Source organism: Pelobates fuscus, chromosome 1, assembly GCF_036172605.1.
Source record: "Pelobates fuscus isolate aPelFus1 chromosome 1, aPelFus1.pri, whole genome shotgun sequence".
In the NCBI taxonomy this organism is placed as follows: domain Eukaryota; kingdom Metazoa; phylum Chordata; class Amphibia; order Anura; family Pelobatidae; genus Pelobates; species Pelobates fuscus.
In genome coordinates this window covers 192,794,234-192,816,655 of record NC_086317.1, presented here as the reverse complement: position 1 = coordinate 192,816,655, position 22,422 = coordinate 192,794,234, and the positions used below count along the sequence as shown (strand labels likewise).

Genomic DNA, 22,422 nt, shown 5'->3' with positions numbered 1-22,422 from the left:
CTGTTCCACAAAGACTGACCCTTTCAATGTGAGAAGGAATAAAAAAGCACTGACGGCAGGCTCCTAATACTGGTGGGAATGCTGAACGATACCCCAGTGACCATAGCCAACCTATATGCCCCCAACACCAACCAATACGACTTTATTAAGAAAGCACTGAACAAAACTGACAAGCTGAAGCAGGGCCAAACGATTGTCTGCGGAGACTTCAACTGTGTACTAGACCCCGACCTTGACAGATCCGGCAACCTGGGATTCCACCTAAGATCCCACCTCTTCGGCACCAATCTAACTGCCCTACTGCACTCCCACGGCCTATATGACACATGGCGATCTCTGCACCCAGCTACTAGAGACTACACTTTTTATTCAAAAGTCCATAACCAATACTCTTGCATAGACATGTGCCTGGTTGACATGAAAACTTTACAGTAGATACTCTAGATGAAGTTACCATTGCCCCTAACACTTGGTTAGACCACGCCCCCCTCCTGACCACCTTCACAACACTTTATCCAACCAGAGGACGTGGACTGTGGTGACTCAAGGAGTCACTCAAAGACCGCATAGAACTAGCAGCTGAGGTGAGGAGAACAATAGCAAACTTCTTTGTAGACAACCAATATACCGACACGAATATCCCCATCACATGGCTTGGCCACAAGGCAGTGGTGCGAGGCATCCTAATCAAACACGACGCACAACTAAGATGAAAGGACTCGGAGAAAAGCAGGAGACTATTTGCAGAATTAAAAAAGGTTGAGGACCGACATAAAGCCTCGCCCTGTGACAAGACTAAAACCTTACTACACACACTTAGGACAGAACTGGAAACCGACCAATTACAACTAGTAGAGAGAGCGATATGTAAACTAAAAACCGACTATTATAGGCAAGGAAACAGGGCGGGAAAACTCCTGGCTTCCCAACTAAAAATGAAAAACTCTCAGATGAGAATACCCTACCTGCTGGACAAAGCTGTGGAGAAACTGATCAACCCAACAATAATGGTGGAGGTGTTTGCAGCATTCTACGAATCGCTGTATAACCTCTCCTCCGAACCCTTCCAACACCAACCGACACACTCCGACATACTTGCCTTTCTTGATGGAATAGCACTGCACGCCATCCCACGACACAAAGCCCCTGGCACTGACTGATTCTAGACCCACTACTACAAGATATTCGAGGACCAACTACTCCCACACCTGACAGCCCTGTTCAACCATATCCTGGAGACAGGCTAAATACCACCGGACATGCTCGAAGCCACTATAGTCACAATCCCCAAACCAGGCAAACCCACGACCTCCTGTGCAAACTATAGGCCAATTTCGTTGCTGAACGCGAACAGTAAGCTCTTTGCAAAAATTCTGAGCTTGTCTCTCCCTAACAGGCAGGGTTTGTCCCGGGCCGACAAGTGGAAGATAACACCAGACGGGCACTGGACATACTTGAAATTATGGCCACCAATAGAATACAGGGCCTAGTGATCGCTCTAGACGCGGAGAAGACCTTTGACAGAAATTTTACACCGGCTGAAATTTCCGACCAAGTTTGTGACAGGCCTCCTATCCCTGAACTCATCCCCGCGAGTCCCAGTCCTCTCTCACCCCTAGTTTTCATATTAGCACTAGAACCCCATATACACAAAATAAAGAGGGCCAACTCCATTTCTGGAGTGCCGTCACCAATAGGACCCCAAAAAATAGCCCTCCTCGCCGCCAACGTACTTTTATTCCTCACCAACCCGACAGACTCCCTCCCAAGCCTATTAATACTTCTCTCTGACTACAGACGGGTATCCTACTACAAAAACAATGTACCAGTGCACCTCGCCAGCACCACTCTCACTGACCTGAAGGCGCTCTACCCATTCGAGTGGAGAAAATATACCATCTCTTACCTGGGTATACAACTGGCACTTTCGAGCATCACAAAACATAACCACAACAAAATACTGACAAAGACTAACTTGGTACTGGAAAGTTGGGGGGAAAAACACTCCTCGTGGCTGGGTCATATTAATGCCATAAAAAATATTATTCTCCCCCAACTACACTTCCTATTCAGAGCCTTGCCCATCAAATTCTCAAAAACAAACAAACTCTAGTGCAGTTTCAACGTATGTTGAACGCATTTATATGAAAGAAGAAACCACCTAGGGTATCCCTATCCAGCATGGGATTGGTAATGGGGGGAGGAGGCGTGGGGGTCCCTAGCATTTCTAAATGCTATTTGGCAACCAACCTGGCACCTGTCTAACCGGAAAAACCCTTTGTGGTTTCAGCTAAAAAACGTGATTAGCGCACCAAACTCACCGACAGACCTGAGATGGATCCCCACCCGCTTTCAACCCGACAGATAACTCTCCTGATGTCCTCCAAAATATCCCTCCACATATGGGCAAGATGGGCACCCAAAATGCTGCAGAGATCCGTAGATGTGTACTCCCCACTAACTAGTTTACAATGCCGTTCACCTGACCTAACACTGGATAGATGGCTGGAGAGGGGGGTTACCAAGGTAATACACCTGCCAATAGATGGGGAGATACAACAATTTCCTGACCTCAAAAAGCTCTACCAACTACCTAACAGTGAACTATTTACATATCAAACACATCCTGCGGACCACCAAACTGAGTACAGGGAACACCCAACCACTGGGTCCATTTGATACATTGTGCCTAGGCTGCCTCTACCACTCCAACCGGAGAGAGTTACCTACTTCATCTTCTACCAAACAAACTTACAAATCATAAAGCAGCACTATTCATCCACATCACAAACGCAGCAAAATACTGCATTGTGGAAATCGACCAAACAACCAGAAATCGCGCTAGTTATTGAAAAGCTGAACCGCACTCAGCAATATGAACAAATCTCACAGAGAATAGCTGAGAGGTTTGAACTCATTTGGTCCAAATGGGCAGGCAGACCGGGCACGTTACCCTAAAATGCCCCCCAGATGTCAGACCATACAGGTTCCCTTGAGATACCGACTGACCTCTCCCCAGGGCCCACCTGAGACTGGAACAGCGGATAAGCACTAAGCCAGCGAGAAGCGCAACAAGAAACGACAATAAGTCAGAGTCTCATTCTCCCTCTTCCTCTCCGTTAACCCCCAAGTTCTCTCAAGTTCAACCCCCAAGCACTTAGATACTAGTTGTTACTAATTCTAGTTAACACACCCTGAGGCCAGCTAGAAAATCCAGTAAGAATGCAAGTAAACTGAGTAAGCTCAACTGGCTACCTAACTTCATAGGTTCCTACCCGCTGCTAATGTGGAGAGTGGCCAAGGACACACATCCTGACACAATGCAACCTAGCCACATACCCACTGCTATTGACCAATTGCCTCAAACAGCAAGATATCCTCACCACTGATCTGGCAGTCCCCCCAGTAAACCCTGAACCATGTCCAAGATCTGGTGGGTCCCAAGCACTACTGTGCACCAGGTGCCCCACACTCCCAGATTTACATGCTCTATGCATATTATACAATTCACCACTGTATTTTTCTTAACTTTGCACCTGTACGGACACCTGTGACTTAACTGAGGTTACAAAAAGGTGCCTTGCACCCACCAGACTACACTGCTTATAGCTAGGGTTCCATTGCCCCTGGAACCCCCCACCCCAAGACCTAAGATCTCGGGGATGTGCACACCCCACATACGGAGATATTTCTGCCCTCCAACCTACAAAGCACGATGGGTAAAAATGAATGCTGAGACGTTACTTGTTGACCAAGGCCAGTATAATATGTGACTGCCAGTATTATGTGTGACTCCATGTTTAGCAAAATGTCAAAAACATTTGTACTTGTGAAAATGTGTCCCAGTGAGTCTGGTAACATGTGCCATAGGGATGAGATTAATTCCCGTCCCCCACCTGCAAGAAAAAGCGAAAAAACAATGGTTCCCACCATTCTCCCCATTTTGATGTAGGTGCTGGGGCTCAAAATATTAAGTTGTTGATGCAAGCTGATCCCCCAGGGGGCCTTGGATATATAAATAGACCCCAGTACAGTGAGTCCCGTCCCAGCCCCGTGGCCCCTCATCAACCCTATCATTGCAGTGGTATGGAGTAACCATTCCCAAGTGTCCCCTTACAATACCGCAGTCGTTCATGCGATCCGGTCTCTGACTTCCAGGCACTCTCTCGGGAGATGGGCAAGCTCCTCAACCGCAGCCTGCAGGCCAGGAAGGTTCAGCGGTGGCGGAAGGCCAAGGCTCTGGAACAGGTGTGCTGGTTCTCCGCCCGGTGAAAGCATGTGCGTGTGTTCATCTTTAAACATGAGCAGTTTAAAGGGGTATCCCCAGGCAGATTGTAGGCCAGCCCTGCGTATTGCATCTGTAATGGGCTTCCATTCACGTCGCCTCTGCAGAGTGACGGTTGCCAAGTCTTGGTACAGGGTGAGTTCCGAGCCTTCAGGCCCATCTCTGCTCTTCTTCATGAGGGGTTCCTTAGTTGGAAAGTGGCGGAGCCGGATCATCACATCTCTCGGTGAGTATTGATCTGCTCTCCTCATTCGTAGGGCCGTATGTGCTCGCTCTATATGCCATTAGTGGTCAGGTATTTCAGGAAGCAGGGGCTGTAAGATGGTAAGCATAGGGTCTTGGAGAGGGTCCTCTCCGGTAGACCCCGCAGTCGTGAGGGGAGAGGAGCACGAAGAGCTCCAGACCCCTCACTCACACCAGCAGGGCTCCAAGCCACCCTCCTGGACACACAATGTAAGCTAACAGGAGGGTGGCTGTAGTTATTAAAAATATCACGTGTGTGTGTGTGTATATATGTCATTGTCAGTTTTTAATTTAAGTATTTATGAGTCCACAGAACACTTCACACCTCATTATTCTGTTTGTGGGCTGAATTGCCCATTTGCAATATGGACGCTTAAGAACTTCCTGTAGCAGAGACACACAATCAATATGAACCCGGAAGTGACATCATATTGACGCTGGCTCGACATGTGCACGTGACCGGAAACCAGCTATACATATAAAAGGAAGGAGTTTGCTGTATAATTTTATAAGGACTTCATTGTGGTAGTGTATATTGTTTTTACACACTGCTTATGTATTTGTCCTGTTTTTATACTTTTTTTTTTTTTTTTTTCAAATAAATACATTGGAAACCATCTCTGCTTGCCTGTGGACAACTATCCAAGCCACTATTGGCACCTTGACGCTGACAATATAGAGCCTGGTACGGGTGTAACCATACATCTGTTTTTACGTTGTTACTATTTTAACAGGTTACACTATGTACTGGTTTATTTATCTTTTATAGATCCCTATATATTTTATCTTTACCAACATTGGGACATTCTCTGTGTTAAATATGGATGTGATTGGGCAAAAAAATGTGTTTCGGCACTCCGAAATTCGGCAATTCGGGACTTCGGCTCGGCCCTTCCGAAATTCGGGACTTAGGGTAAGTATAGGGTTATGGTTAGGAGTATGGTTAGGGTTGGGTTAGGAGAGGGTAAGGGTTGGGTTAGGGTAGAGTTAGGGTTGGGTTAGGAGTAGGGTTAGTGTTGGGTTAGGTTTAGGGGTAGAGGTACCCCTACCCTAACCCTACTCCTAACCCTCTGAATCCCAGAATTCATCTTGATTTATCGTTCATAGTGTATTTCTGTATCCCATTGTCTCTGGCCTGTTTGCAACTTTTTTCCTTTTGGGAATTCTTGTAATTTCTAATAAGAAAGCAAATGCAGTTGTTCCAGCTTTTCTTCACAACACAAGACTTTCTGTCCCCTTATTCATTTGGTAGCTTGACTCTCCAGTTTTTCTACTTCTGTAATATCATTCTTTAAAACTGGTGCCAAAATTGCACTGCATAATAAAGTTTGGGAACTCTTACCATTGTTTTCGAAAGAGACAGTTATATATTGATTACATGAATGCTCCTTATTATGCATACAAAAGGTCTTACTGTTTTTTTTTTGTTCAATGGCCAACTGACATTACTTTACTTTTGCCTAGTTAATTCCCAAGTCCTTTTCATTTAATGTTATCCCTTACTCAACCCCATTTATAAATTCAGAAACGGTTGTGAGTTCCTTATCTGAAAATGCATGACTATGCAATAATCTATATATAATCTCACCTGCCTTTCTTCTCATCCCCCAGCCTCCAATCTTTGTGTCTTTGTCAACTCACCGCCTCTCTTTTGAGTTTCTGTCACCACCCCAGCTTCCCTTCTGTGTGACTTTGTCACCAATCCCAGCCTCCCTTCTGTGTGTCTGGGTCATCCCCCCAGCCTCCCTTCTGTGTTTTTGTCACCCGACAGCCTCCATTCTGTGTGTCTTTGTCACCTCAGTCCCCCTTCTGTTTGTATTTGCCATCATATAGCCTCCCTTCTCTGTGTCTTTGTCAACCCACAGCCTCTCTTCTGTGTTTTTGTCACCACCCCAGCCTCCCTTCTGTGTGTTTTTTTTTCTGGTCGACCCCCCTGTGCCAGCGCATCGCTCTCTTCCTTGTAGCGTGGCCGACCTGCAGATTGGGGTAGAGAAACTTCTGTAATCTCTACCCAGTCTGACACCAACACTACCGAGAGTGTTGCAGGTATACCGTAGGATTACTCTGTGTAGAGTTCACTTCAGTCGGGCATAAGAGTCTTCCAATTATGGGATGCTGAGCCCACAAGTTATGTTTATCTTAAAAAATGAAATTTGGGTAATAATCTGCCCACTTAACATATAAAATTTGAGTTTCTTCCCAGAGATTCAACAAAATGTTAATGTTAAAGGACCACTATAGGCACCCAGACCACTTCAGTTTAATGAAGTGGTCTGGGTGCCAGGTCCATCTAGGATTAACCTTTTCTGCTGTAAACACAGAAACTGCAATGTTTACCTATGGGTTAATCCAGCCTCTAGTGGCCGTCTCATTGACAGCCGCTAGAGGCGCTTCCACGCGTCTCACTGTGATTTTCACAGTTAGAAGACGCCAGCGTCCATAGGAAAGCATTAAGAATGCTGTACTATGGACTGGCTGAATGCACGCATTCAGCCAGGGACGTCAGAAGAGGGAGGAGAGTCCCAGCGCCGAGGGAGTCCGGCGCTAGAAAAAAGGTAAGGGATTAACCCCTTCCTCCCCCTTCAGCGCCACAGGAGTGGGACCCTGAGGGTGGGGGCACACTCAGGGCCCTATAGTGCCAGGAAAACGAGTATGTTTTCCTGGCACTATAGGGTCCTTTAAAGACATCATTTATAAAATGTTTGCTGTATGTTATCTCTGCAGACAAACTTTTCTTGTTTTGAGAACTGCAAATGGGAGCTTTTGTGATAGCAATATCTTCTAGATAGAATTTTTTTTCAAAAATAATAATAATAATAATAATGAGCCATGTGGGGAGTGAAGACTAGCTGTCTAGTCCAAAGAGCTACTGTAGTTCAAATTGCTGAAAAACTTAATGATGGCAAGGACAGAAAAGAGTCAGAAGACAGAGAGCATTGCAGTTTGCTACGTATACGGCTACGTAGCTGGAGACTGGTCAGAGTGCCCATGATGACCCTTGTCCACCAATGAAAGTGGCTTCAATGGGGATGTGAGCACCAGACCTGGATTATAGAGCAATGGAAGAAGAAGGTTGCCTGATCTGATGAATTATGCTTTCTTTTAGATCAGGTGGATGGCCATGTGTGTGGGCGTAGTTTACCTGGGGAAGAAGGCAGGCCGGTGGAGGTAGTGTTATGCTCTGGGCAATGTTCTGCTGAAAAACCAAGGGTCCTGGCATTCAAGTGCATGTTAGTTTCACACATACCACCTAACTAGAGATTGTTGCAGATGACGTAGACCCCTTCATAGCAATGATATTCCCTGATGGCAGTAGCCTCTTTCACCAGGATAATGCACCTTGCCACACTGATACATTTTTTCAGGACAGGTTTAATAACCCCTTAAGGACACATGTCATGTGTGACATGTCATGATTCCCTTTTATTCCAGAAGTTTGGTCCTTAATGGGTTAAAGAACATGACAACGTGTTTATGGTGTTACCTTGGCCTCCAAATTCCCCAGATGTTAATCAGATTGTGGAATGTGCTTGAGCAACAAATCCAATACACGGGGGCACCACCTCACAACTTGCAGCTCTGCTGCTACTGTATTGATGCCAGATACCACAGGACATGTTCAGTGGTCTTGTGGAGTCCATGCCTTGATGCATAAGAGCTGTTTTGGCAGCAAAAGGGGGACCTACACATTAGGCAGGTGGTTTTAAACGTGTGTCTGTTGAGCATACTTTCCTCAAACCCAGCAGAGAAAACTCCCATGGAGCCTGGATCAGAACTGGGATAGAATACTCTCTGCAACATACGGCTGAATGTATGCTATTATAACTGATATCTGTTATGCCTCTTGCCTACTACACAAACTGCTGTGGAGTACACAAGAAACTCAGACACACAAACACAAACAGACTTAGAGTCTGTTATACACAAATAAAGGCTGAAAGTAAGCCAGGTGGAATATGGTGATGAGTCACGATATTTGAGGTAGAAGCAATTATTATTTAGAAGATGGAAAATACTAGCAAAGCTGCCTCTATTGCAGATATGAATTGAAAACATTGAGTACCATAAGCTATTGGCGGATTGGGCAGCACAGACAGGAGCAGACTGAATAAGGGTATTGTTACACCTGTTGCCTTACATTTAGAAATTGTAACAATTATAAAATGCATCTATGTTCCTTTAAGTGAAACTAAGTAATATATCTATGTGCCTTTAAGTAAAACAGTGTAATGGATCAATTTAACTTTGTATCAGTGATTAGCATGATTAGCCCTATACATATGGCTCTGTGAATTAGTCTTAGAACAAAACATGTTGACTGATATGCAATGGGCAGTTATTGAGAGAATTACTTCCACAGATCTGCTATTTTAATACTTGACCACTGCACTCAGCACTCAATAGTATTATGTATATATATATATATATATATATTTACAGATGAAATTGAAGGAGAGGGACCTCAGTTAAGAAAAAGGATAAATTAGTCATTTATTACGCGTGAGTTTACAGAGGAAGAGGTTCTATTTCAACTGTCAAAAGTAAAGACAAATAAGTCAATGGGACCTGATGGAATACACCCAAAGCTATTAAAAGAGCTTAGTGGTGTACTAGCAAAACCATTAACAGATTTATTTAACCAATCATTGTTAACAGGAGTAGTCCCAGAAGATTGGAAGTTAGCGAATGTTGTGCTCATTCACAAGAAAGGTAATAGGGAGGAGTCGGGCAACTATAGGCCAGTAAGCCTTACTTCAGTAGTGGGGAAAGTGATGGAAACCATGTTAAAGGATAGGATTGTTGAACATCTAAAAACACATGGATTTCAAGATCAGAGACAACATGGGTTTACTTCAGGGAGATCATGCCAAACTAATCTTATTGATTTTTTTGATTGGGTAACTAAAATTATAGATCAGGGTGGTGCAGTAGACATTGCTTACTTAGATTTCAGTAAGGCTTTTGACACTGTTGCACATAGAAGGCTTATCAATAAACTGCAATCTTTGAGTTTGGATTCCAATATTGTCGAATGGGTAAGGCAGTGGCTGAGTGACAGGCAACAGAGGGTTGTAGTCAATGGAGTATATTCGAAGCTTGGGCTTGTCACCAGTGGGGTACCTCAGGGATCTGTACTTGGACCCATTCTCTTTAATATTTTTATTAGTGATATTGCAGAAGGTCTTGATGGTAAGGTGTGTCTTTTTGCGGGTGATACGAAGATATGTAACAGGGTTGATGTTCCAGGAGGGATAAGCCAAATGGCAAATGATTTAGGTAAACTAGAAAAATGGTCAGAGTTGTTGCAACTGACATTTAATGTGGATACGTGCAAGATAATGCATCATGGATGTAAAAACCCAAGGGCAGAGTACATAATATTTGATTGAGTCCTAATCTCAACATCTGAGGAAAGGGATTAAGGGATGTAGGCAGACAATGTAATAGAGCAGCAGGAAATGCTAGCAGAATGCTTGGTTGTATAGGGAGAGGTATTAGCAGTAGAAAGAGGGAAGTGCTCATGCCATTGTACAGAACACTGGTGAGACCTCACTTGGAGTACTGTACACAGTACTGGAGACCCTAACTTCAGAAGGATATTGATACTTTAGAGAGAGTTCAAAGAAGGGCTACTAAACTGGTTCATGGATTGCAGGATAAAACTTACCAGGAAAGGTTAAAGGATCTTAACATGTATAGCTTGGAGGAAAGACGAGACAGGGGGGATATGATAGAAACATTTAAATACATAAAGGGAATCAACACAGTAAGGTCAACACATGACCTATATTTAAAATAAGAAAAACTACCACAACAAGAGGACATAGTCTTAAATTAGAGGGACAAAGGTTTAAAAATAATATCAGGAAGTATTACTTTACTGAGAGGGTAGTGGATGCATGGAATAGCCTTCCAGCTGAAGTGGTAGATGTTAACACAGTAAAGGAGTTTAAGCATGCGTGGGATAGGCATAAGGCTATCCTAACTGTAAGATAAGGCCAGGGACTAATGAAAGTATTTAGAAAACTGGGCAGACTAGATGGGCCGAATGGTTCTTATCTGCCGTCACATTCTATGTTTCTATATATATATTGTTGCTGGGACTTGTCAGTGACTTGAATACCCAGGATTTACCTTATCGGGGCACCTAAGCAGAAGTTATTTAATAAACACGGTCTGGCATATACCATTCCAAGAAGGACATGCAATTGGTTGCAGTAATAGGATTTGGTGCACTGCCTGCGGATATACTCTTAGTTTTTAAATATTTGTTGCAATAATATATAAAAAATTTTATCTGCAAAGTTTGTTTGCCTTATCTTGATTTGTTTAAGTTCTTAACAATTGTGAGTCACCCCCACTTTAAGGTTTAGTAGCTTTTCTTTTCAAATATTGTTTATATAAGTTGTGAAAAAGTTTATGGGGAAATAAAGGTAAAGGGTAATTCATAAAAAAAGATAAACACCGGGGGCAAACTCCCCATCCCAAGTTAAATATTAAGTAAATATTAAGTAATAGAGAACTCACACAGGCTCATGTAACAGCTCACTTTTCTCAAAGCAGACATAACATTACTTAGATGACCATAATATATAAACATATTCATAAAAAGACTAATACAAATATAGTCACCTATACATTTGCAAAATTCATCATCACAAAGTTCCATGTCATAAGTCCCTGAATCAAGATTAACAAAAATATGAATTTTGACAGAGGGGCATAAAACAAAACCAACAAAACACACTCACTCTTCCATTCCTCTATGTCCAGCTCACGGCTCTCAAAGCTCTGGTCATATGGCTCAGCTACAGGCTCATCATCTGGATCATGATATTGTGCAAAGTATGAGTGTGCTAGTGCCTCAGCTGCCGTAATTCGCCTGTCTGTGTCTAGAACAAGCATTTTCTCCAGCAAGTCAACAGCTGTGGAGAAAGAGTGGGAGAAAAAAAAAAGGTTTGAACATCCACATATTTTTATTACAAAGGAATTAAGAAAAAAATTAAACAAACAAGATGACAATAATTATGTAAATTAGAGAAAGATGTATTTTAAATATAAAAATTAAAACAAGTGATTAATGGTAAATTGATTAAAGCATTAATAGGTGGCTTAATTTAAAATAAATAAACGACGGATTACATAATATGTAAATTAACTTGACAAACCTTGAGGATTGGCACCCAGAAAAACATCCTCAAAATTCATCTTGGGCATGTATGGCAGAGACTGGATGTAATTTCGAGCCTGATAGTGGAGAGAAATGTAAGATGCAGATTTAGAATTAAATTATATAACAGATAAAAAAAATAAAAAAATAGCAACAATGAAAACAATATTGATTGCAAAAACAATTACTAGACAATAAAAATAATTAAGTAGGTTAGTACTACATCTATAGGTAGGAAAAATGCTGTTAATAACATGCCATACAAATATTATTATTTATGGGCAAGACCACAAAACAAATGCATACTCATATAGAGGAAAATATCCGATGTATCAGAAGAGGTATTAAAGAACATCCTTGCATTGTATAAATAAATTTAACAGAGATTCTAAATAATTGGAGTTTGTAGGAGAAGAAAGGCTGAATAGAAGACTGATAGGAAACTAGTAGAGCAAGAAATGAGGTGGATATTCAAATTAAACACACTTCACTCAGTGGGCTTAAATGTGGAATCTGAGGTTTGTTACTTCTGATATTGAATGTGGATTAAAAAAATAACATCAAGGGGCGTGGCCTGACTCTCAAGCAGGCCAGACGTGTTCTCCAGGAGCTCCTGCTTGAAAGAATTCTAACTTGCCTAAAAGAGCACTTGAATCACCACAAACAGCTCAGAATTCAGCAGAGCACTCACTCTTACTAAAGGGGACACTATGGCTCCCAAAAATACCGGCTTTGTCATCGGACATCGTGGTTTGGCACTGTGGCCTACTGGGAGCGTTGGCCTGTCGACTGGGAGAGGCGGCCACAGCAGAAACCTACTACAGTGGAAAGGATCGCGGCGGTGCCGGAGAGGAGGGGGTCGCCTCAGGGCAAATCCCTACCTACTCTCTCCTCATCGATGATCCACTGTCTTATGCCGAGAGCTTTGAACATATTGGCTGAAGACCTCCCGCCAACACAGGCATCTGACTCTTCCGGCTACCCCAGCAGTGGAAAAGACTAAAAGCTCTGCCCCTCTGCTATGATGGCGGGCGCTGTTAAATCCTGTGCATTTAAAGGGACACTCTAGGCACCCAGACCACTTCTGCTCATTGGAGTGGTCTGGGTGCCAACTCCCACTACTCTTAACCCTGCAACTGTAATTATTGCAGTTTTTTTATAAACTGCAATAATTACATTGCAGGGTTAACTCCACCTCTAGTGGCTGTCTATTAGACAGCCACTAGAGGTCACTTCCTGGGTTCTAGCACAGGAAACCTGTGCTAGAGCATCGCTGGACGTCCTCACGCTGTGTGAGGACCTCCAGCGTCGCTCAAAGCCCCATAGGAAAGCATTGAAATGATTTTTCAATGCTTTCCTATGGGGAGACGTAATGCGCATGCGTGGCATTGCCGCGCATGCGCATTAGGTCCCCTCGGCCGGTGGGCGAGATCAGTCTCGCCCACCGGCCGACGCAATGAAGAGGAGGAGCGTCGCCGCTGCCTCAGGTAAGTCACTGAAGGGGTTTTCACCCCTTCAGTAACCGGGGATTGGGGGGTGGGAGGGAGAGGGACCCTCCAGTGCCAGGAAAACGGATCGTTTTCCTGACACTGGAGTTTCCCTTTAACCCCTTAAGGACACATGACGTGCCTGACATGTCATGATTCCCTTTTATTCCAGAAGTTTGGTCCTTAAGGGGTTAAGAAGCGACTAATCACTGTTGTATATGCTTTTTTTTTTCGGTTTCATTTAATTTCTGACCAATGCAGCAATCACCCAGTTTTTTTTCTTAGCAGCACTAGTTTAGGAACCTAGGCTTTGTCCAGCCTGTTTAGCACTACTCCCATAAGAAAAATGAGACACTACCTCGCTATCCACTCTGGTTTAACCCACAAGACACAAGTCTTGATCCTTAACCCCTTTACGGCCGCTGACGTACCAGGTACGTCCGACAAAAAACGGTTGTTAGCAACCTTGAATGTACCTGGTATGTCCGCGGGACATTTACACTTACCTGATCGCTGACAATCCCCCACTTGATGCCTGACATGCCCCCTGCGGCTGATCGCCCGCCCGCCCCCCCCCCCCCCCCCCGTGATCACGGGGAGTAGCCAGCTTGTGCAGTGCCTGCATGGGGTCTACCTGAGCTATCAGACTGTCCCCTTCATGCCTGCAAAAAAGTTTACAAAGTCAATGAAAGTTATTAAAAAGTTTAATAAAGTTAATAAAAGTATTTAGATTATATATATAATACATATATATGATTTAAGTACTTTTATATACGCATACACAATCCATTACTCTAAGTGTATTTTAATATATATATTAATATTAAAATACACTTAGAATGTTAATTATATATATATATATATATATACATACAAGTAGCCAGCTTGTGCAGTGCCTGCATGGGGTCTACCTGAGCTATCAGACTGTCCCCTTCATGCCTGCAAAAAAGTTTACAAAGTCAATGAAAGTTATTAAAAAGTTTAATAAAGTTAATAAAAGTATTTAGATTATATATATAATACATATATATGATTTAAGTACTTTTATATACGCATACACAATCCATTACTCTAAGTGTATTTTAATATATATATTAATATTAAAATACACTTAGAATGTTAATTATATATATATATATACATATATATATATAAAAAAAATAACTACATCGAAAAAAAATAATAAAATAAAAAAAAAATTATATACCGTTATAAATTTGTTCCAACTGTATTTTGATATTAATATACATATATATTTAAATCAAAATACATTTAGAATGACATTATAAATACATAGATCCCCTGGTATTCATGACAATTCTCCCTACCACTACATATGGACCGGTTCAAACAGCAAAGGCATCATTCTTGGCCTCTACACAACTCTTGCAGCCTTGATATGTTTATTCCCCATTTGTTCGTTCCATACATCCATACCCCCCTATTTTTTTCCATCCTGCAGCTCAGGACTTACATTGGGCACTCTCAGATTTGTGCTACGATACCTCTACACATGGCCCTCATAAGCCTTCACTCGAAACGGTTACATTCAGCCCTCCTTGGGAAAACCACTACGATCCATTTTCGGTCCCACCATTTGGGCATTTACATACAACATTTTCCTGCTTACGAGGGGAAACTTCAACCCTTTCATATCACATTTTACTATTCCACACTGCCTCGCTATGCCCACGCAAGTCCTCCCTATATGGTCCCTCTCTTGGCACACTCCCAAGAACCCAGAACCCCTAATTACGCAATTATACGTATTCAGGCCTCTTTGATCTGTTTTACTTAAATTAATATAACCCACACCTTCATCTTAGGCGCATAGTAGATTTCATCATTTGCATCTGGCTAGTAAGCTAGAGATGTGATTTACATGTTTTGGCGTTTAATTACTTAGGCTATTCTTTCTTACACATGACTTCAGGTCATTCTAGTAGAAAGACGCACAGTGGGAACTCATATCTAGATTCAGCTAAATCAGGTATCTCTTATCCTTAATCATTTTGTTTGGCCTAGGTATGTACTCATTATACATAAGGTCCTTTATTTTTCTAGGTTCCCACCATGCTTACTTATCAACCTGTCGTTGATGTATTATTTAATTACCCCATTTTGAATACCCTGGGTTGTCTACATTTAAAAAAGGTATGCCATGATGAGGTTAATTCACATTCCTGGGATACCATATGGTCTCAAAAGGCAACATAGACCCAGCAAACCAATCTGGCAAACTGAATTGGGCAAGCCCTATACTGACCCTGAAACTTTCCAAAACACCATAAACCCTGTACATGGGAGTTATTGTTATACTCGGGAGGCGTCACTGAACACAAATATAAGTGTTTTAAGCAGTAAAACTTATCATGACGATGAAATCACCAGTAAAAGTGCAATTTTTGTGTAAAAAAAATGCAAAAAACAAATATGAACGCTAACTTTGGCAAGTGTTTGTGGCTAAGTGGCTACTACCAAAGACTGGACATACCCCATTTTAAATACCCTGGGTTGTCAATTTTTTCAAATGGTATGTCATGGTGGGGTTAATTTTCCTTTCTGGGCTGCCATACCGTCTCAAAGGCAACATAGCAATTTACAAAAACAGAAATTGGCAAATCTTATGTTGACCCAGTAACTTTCCAAAACACCATAAAATCTGTACTTGAGGGATACTGTTGTACTTGTGAGACATTACTCTACACAAATAGGAGTGTTTTAGAGCAGTAAAATGTATTATACTGATAATATCAGTGAAATCACAGCTTATGTGTGAACAATGTAAAAAAAACAAATATAAATGCCAATTCTGGCCAAGGTTTGTGACTACTAAAAAAGACTGCACATACTCCATTTTGAATACCGTGGGTGGTCTACTTCTACAAATGGTATGCCATGATGGGGTTAATTTTAATTCCTGGGCTGCCATACAGTCTCAAAGGTAACATAAGCCCAACAAACCAATCTGGCAAATTTCAATGTGCAATCGTAGAAAAGGGTAAATGCCCTACATTTGACCCCTGTAAGTTTGCATAAAACCATAAAAGTACATACTTTTGTACTCAGGAGATGTTGCTGAACACATATTGGGGTGTTCTTTGTCAGTAACACATAACAGGAATTGAGAATCCATGTCTAAAGTACAATGTGAGAGAAAAGTAACACAAAGAAAATGACTACCCAAAAGTTTGACAAAGACTGGTGGTAGTATTAGTGCATGGAAAGTGTGAGAATATCACCATTTGAAATACCCTAGGGCAGTGATGGTGAACCTTTTTGAGCCCGAGTGCCCAAACCGCAATACATGTCAACTTTTTTTCCCTCAAAGTGCCAACATGGCAATTAAATCTGAATACTGAGATTTAAGTTCAGAAAAAACAACTCGTACAGTTGTCCGAACTAGTTAACATCTTTTGTTTTAGAAGACACAACAGAGAGTTAAATTATACAAATTTTAAATAATGATATTAATAGATAAAATTAAGCATATATTTATTAGTATCTCCAACAAATGCAATGCATACACACACCTGAACACATTTACACACCGACTGCTTAATACATCCATACACAGACTGCTAAATACACACACAGTCCGTTAAATACAAACACACACACACACTGCTGAATACACACACATATACTGCACTGAAGGGGGCAGTGTATGTGTTTGTGTGTGAGAGGGGGTAGCGGTGCTGTGTGGTGAGGGGGGTAGGGGTGCGGTGTGTGCGTGGGGGGGGCTAGAGGTGCAGTGTGTGTGTGGGGGGCTAGAGGTGCAGTGTGTGTGTGGGGGGGCTAGAGGTGCAGTATGTGTGTGGGGGTAGGGGTGCTATGTGTGTGTGTGGGGGGTAGGGTAGGGGTGCTGTGTGTTTGGGGGGGTAGGGTAGGGGTGCTGTGTGTTTGGGGGGGTAGGGTAGGGGTGCTGTGTGTTTGGGGGGGTAGGGGTGCTGTGTGTGTGTGTGTGTGGGGGGGGGGTAGGGGTGCTGTGTGTGTTTGTGTGTGGGGGGGTAGGGGTGCTGTGTGTGGGGGTAGGGGTGCTGTGTGTGGGGGTAGGGGTGCTGTGTGTGGGGGTAGGGGTGCTGTGTGTGTGGGGGGTAGGGGTGCTGTGTGTGTGTTTGGGGGGTAGGGGTGCTGTGTGTGTGTGTTTGGGGGGTAGGGGTGCTGTGCGTGTGTGTTTGGGGGGTAGGGGTGCTGTGTGTTTGGGGGGGTAGGGGTGCTGTGTGTGTGTGGGGGGGTAGGGGTACTGTGTGTGGGGGTAGGGATGCTGTATTGGGGTAGGGGGGCTGTGTTGGGGTAGGGGTGCTGTTTGGTGGTTAGGGGTGTTGGGGTCTTCTGTGGGGGGGTAGGGGTGCTTTGTTGGGGGGGTGGGTAGGGGAGCTCTGTTGGGGGGGTGGGTAGGGGTGTTCTGTTGGGGGGGTTGGTAGTGGTGTTCTGTTGGGGGGGTGGGTAGGGGTGTTCTGTTGGGGGGTAGGGGTGCTGTGTGTGTGTGTGTGGGGGGGGCGTAGGGGTGCTGTATGTGTGTGGGTAGGGGTGTTGGGGCGTAGGGGTGTTGGGGGTAGGGGTGCTGTGTGTGGGGGGTAGGGGTGCTCTGTGGGGGGGTAGGGGTGTTCTGTTGAGGGGGTGGGTAGGGGTGCTCTGTTGGAGGGGTGCTCTGTTGGGGGGGTGGGTAGGGGTGTTCTGTTGGGGGCGGTAGGGGTGCTCTGTTGGGGGGTGGGTAGGGGTGTTCTGTTGGCAGGGTTGGTAGGGGTGCTCTGTTGGGGGGTGGGTAGGGGTGCTCTGTTGGGGGGTGGGTAGGGGTGCTCTGTTGGGGGGGTGGGTAGGGGTGCTCTGTTGGGGGGGTGGGTAGGGGTGCTCTGTGGGGGGGTGGGTAGGGGTGTTCTGTTGGGGGGGTGGGTAGGGGTGTTCTGTTTGGCGGGTGGGTCGGGGTGCTCTGTTTGGGGGGTGGGTCGGGGTGCTCTGTTGGGGGGGGTGGGTCGGGGTGCTCTGTTGGGGGGGTGGGTAGGGGTGCTCTGTTGGCGGGGGTGGGTAGGGGTGCTCTGTTGGGGGGGTGGGTATGGGTGCTCTGTTGGGGGGGTGGGTATGGGTGCTCTGTTGGGGGGGTGGGTAGGGGTGTTCTGTTGGGGGGGTGGGTAGGGGTGTTCTGTTGGGGGGGTGGGTAGGGGTGTTCTGTTGGGGGGGTGGGTAGGGGTGTTCTGTTGGGGGGGGTTTAAGATACATTAAAAACATTATTTATTTATTTTTAAAAGCATACTGAATCCCCCCCTTCCCCTTCATCTTACCTTTGGTGAAGGGGAGGGGGGGAACACAGCCATCCCTGGTGGTCCAGTGGTGGTAAGTATCTAGGACAGGAGCCTGCAGCTCTCCTGTCCTCCCGCGCGATGCTGTGTGTAGCGTTACCATGGTAACGCGCGGCAACGCTCCACACAGCTCGCGGGTGGACAGGAGAGCTGCTTTCTCGATCCCTCCCCCCTGCCTACTCTGCAGTGATGCCGAACCTACGGCCGCGTGCCGACAGAGAGGGCCCGGCGTGCCACCTATGGCACGCGTGCTATAGGTTCGCCATCACTGCCCTAGGGTATTTCAAATGGTGGTATTTTAAAATTTTCCATGCATTAATTCTTCCACCAGTCGTTGTCAAACTTTTCTCTCACATTGTACTTTAGGCATGGATTCTCAGCAACATCTCCCGAGGACAACAGTGCCCCCAATGTACAGGTCTTATGGGTTTTTGCAAACTTACAGGGGTCAAACGTAGGGGATTTCCCCTTTTCCATGTTTGCTGGGCCTTTGTTGCCCTTGAGACCGTATAGCAGCCCAGGAATGAAAATTAACCCCATCATGGCATACCATTTGTAAAAGTAGACAAACCACGGTATTCAAAATGGGGTATGTCCAGTCTTTTGTAGTAGCCACTTGGTCACAAATGCTGGCCAAAGTTAGCGTTTTTATTTGTTTTTTAGCATTTTCTTACACAAAAACTGCACTTTTACTTTTAAAAACGAATAAAATCTGTCAACATTGAAGTTGCTGTTTAGTAGATAGGCGAGGGCGCTGGATCTTGTGTATTGTTTATTGTATAATATGGCCCCCAGCAGCACCCCATTTAAGCATGTTCAGGTGAGTGCAACCATCCCCCATGTTTCATATATATATATATGTATATATATATATATATATATACACACACACGGGAAGGCGGAGCCTGTAGTTGTGGGAAGGGTTGCAACCGGCCTATATAAACTCTCAACTTATCTCCATACCTTGCTGACAGCGCTTGTTACTGTTTGAGTGACGGTTGGCAGAAACACTTCACGTTTTCCGGCCCTCTTTTGCTCCCGAAGCAGCCACAGACTCATCTTCAGCCTCTGACCCGGCTTACAGCTCACCTAACCCAGCTTGAAGCTTCATTTGGGGGTCCATCCACTTGCAGAGCCTCCTAACCGGTTCCCGTTCTTCGTACAATCATGTATATACACGTGGGAACCCGTTCACGGCGTTCCCACGTTCGGGCCTAACAAATGCGGGGATTGGCTCCCACCGTTTAGCTTTATTATGCTGTTTGGCTAACTCCGTTCGTTTGCTTTGCATTTAGTTAATCCTTTCGAATGCCGTTCGTTTAAATATTGCAGTTATTTCACATGGTTCAGACCTATCATTTCGGTTAAATCAAGTTGCAGGAACTATTTCGTGTATATCATTTTGTTACAGCATTCTTATAAGACTATTCATGTAACCCCTTTCGTGCAGACGTATTCGTTTTTATCCATTTCGTTTAATAAGTCATTTCGTGTAAGTCATTTCGTGTAAGTCATTTCGTGTAAGTCATTTCGTGTAAGTCATTTCGTGTTAAAGTCATTTCGTGTTAAAGTCATTTCGTGTTAAAGTCATTTTGTCTAAAGTCATTTCGTCTAAAGTCATTTCGTCTAAAGTCATTTTGTCTAAAGTCATTTTGTCTAAAGTCATTTCGTCTAAAGTCATTTCGTCTAAAGTCATTTCGTCTAAAGTCATTTCGTCTTAAGTCATTTAGTCTTAAGTCATTTAGTCTTAAGTCATTTAGTCTTAAGTCATTTAGTCTTAAGTCATTTAGTCTTAAGTCATTTAGTCTAAAGTCATTTAGTCTAAAGTCATTTAGTCTAAAGTCATTTCGTCAAGAGGCTTTTCGTTTAAAAGACGGTACCGTATATACTCGAGTATATGCCGACTTTTTCGGCACATTTTTTTGTGCTAAAAAAGGCCACTCGAGTCTGTATACATTGCCATAATACAGACCACGACCGCCGGGCTCATTATAAGCCCGGCGCAAGCAGTTACTTACCTATGTAGCAGCTCTGGCCAGCTCCCTGTCAGCTCCATTCAGCTCCCAGTGTAAGTCTTGCGAGACCCGCGGCCGTCAGAGCGTTGCCAACGCTCCGCGCGGCACGCACACCACGAGACTTACACTGTGAGCTGAACGGAGGAGCTGCACGGAGCTGACAGGAAGTTGACCGGAGCTGCTACATAGGTAACAGCTTGCTCTGGCCCCCCACTGCACAGCCCATCCACTGGACCACCAGGGATTCACATAGCCCCCTCCCTGGCCAGGCAACAAGCAGGGAGGGGGGACAAAAAAACAAAAACAAAGTAAAAAAATGAAATCAAAATAATTAAAATATTTAAATAATATTTAAAATATATATAAAATCCAGCTGGCAGGGTTAACGCTTGTTTTGCAAAATCTTCTAGCAAATCTTCTAGCTATGCAAGGTGTACAATTGCAGAATTCTGGGTTTTAAATGCTGTCCAGCACTTTGCTTTTACAGTCTGTTAATGCCAGGAAATCTCTGTAAGCATTTTATTAACGTCCTCTAATGGGAGAGTGTTTTCATCCCTTAGTACTGTACCATATTATTGGTATTAAAAGCTACATAATCTGATTTATTTTTGGCATTATTATTTTGATTTTAGAAGAACTAAACTAAAATATAAAAATAATAAATATTCCCTCCCCCCACCCAGTTTAAACACACAACACAAACACACACACTGCATTCATACAAACACACACTGCATTATATACACACACTGCATTCATACAAACAAACACACACTGCATTCATACAAACACACACTCTGCATTATATACACACACACACACCATTCATACAAACAAACACACACTGCATTCATACACACTGCATTCATACAAACACACACTCTGCATTATATATATATATATATATATACACACACACACACACTCTGCATTATGTACACACACACACTGCATTCATTATATACACACACACTGCATTCACACAAACACACACATTCTGCATTCATTATATACACACGTTACACAAAAACACACACACTCTGCATTCATTATAACCACACGCTACACACAAACACACACACACTCTGCATTCATTATATACACACAATGCACAAACACATACACTGCATTCATTATATACACACAATGTAAATAAATATTCAATTAATGTAATTTTTTGGGATCTAATTTTATTTAGAAATGTACCAGTAGCTGCTGCATTTTCCACCCTAGGCTTATACTCTAGTCAATAAGTTTTCCCAGTTTTTTGTGGTAAAATTAGGGGCCTTGGCTAATATTCGGGTCGGCTTATACTCGAGTATAAAATGTAGTTTGAAAGTCATGTCTGTTAAAAAGTCATGTTGTTTAAAAGTCATTTTGTTTATAAATCATTTCGGTTAAAACCACTTCGTTTAAAAGTCTTTTGTTGGAAATCATTTTGTTTAAAAGTCATTACGTTTAAATAGTCCTTTCGTTTAAAAGTCATTTCGTGTTAAAGTAATTTGGTTTAAAACATTTCGTTAAATACTGTTCATTAGATATATCAGCTTAACCAGGGGTATCCATTCATCTGTCCCATTCATTCAGTGCATTCAGTTGTTAAGCCACAAGGTTACAATATATCATTCAAACGTTCCCTACATCATATGGCCTTTAAAACCTTAAAGAGGCACATATAACATAAATGTTCAGCATGTTGTATTATAACAAGGTCTTACTGAAATTATGTTGTTAATGGCACTTACGGATATGTAGAACATCAAATACATAGTTAGGAAGTAAGTTAAACAGTATGGTCATGTCCTTGTAGGAATTCGGATTTTGCTCTCAAATACAGCAAACAAGCATCCCAGTACAAGGGATTGTCGGTAAAATACGGTATGTTATTCATAGGCTATCTCAGGCGGGTTGGCACAACAAG

The 22,422-nt window shown here is 43.4% G+C and overlaps 1 protein-coding gene across 2 annotated transcripts in view; it reads right to left on the bottom strand.

Annotated features, from left to right (window-relative positions):
• LOC134609810 (mitogen-activated protein kinase 14) overlaps positions 1-22,422 on the bottom strand; it is a 406,182-nt gene that overhangs the window by 20,316 nt on the left and 363,444 nt on the right. For both annotated transcript variants that reach the window (XM_063453192.1, XM_063453193.1), the window contains exons 10-11: positions 11,698-11,776; positions 11,281-11,454 (exon numbers count right to left, since the gene is read on the bottom strand). In XM_063453192.1, coding sequence (XP_063309262.1) covers positions 11,281-11,454; positions 11,698-11,776 — 253 coding nt within the window. The remainder of the gene's footprint in view (positions 1-11,280; positions 11,455-11,697; positions 11,777-22,422) is intronic.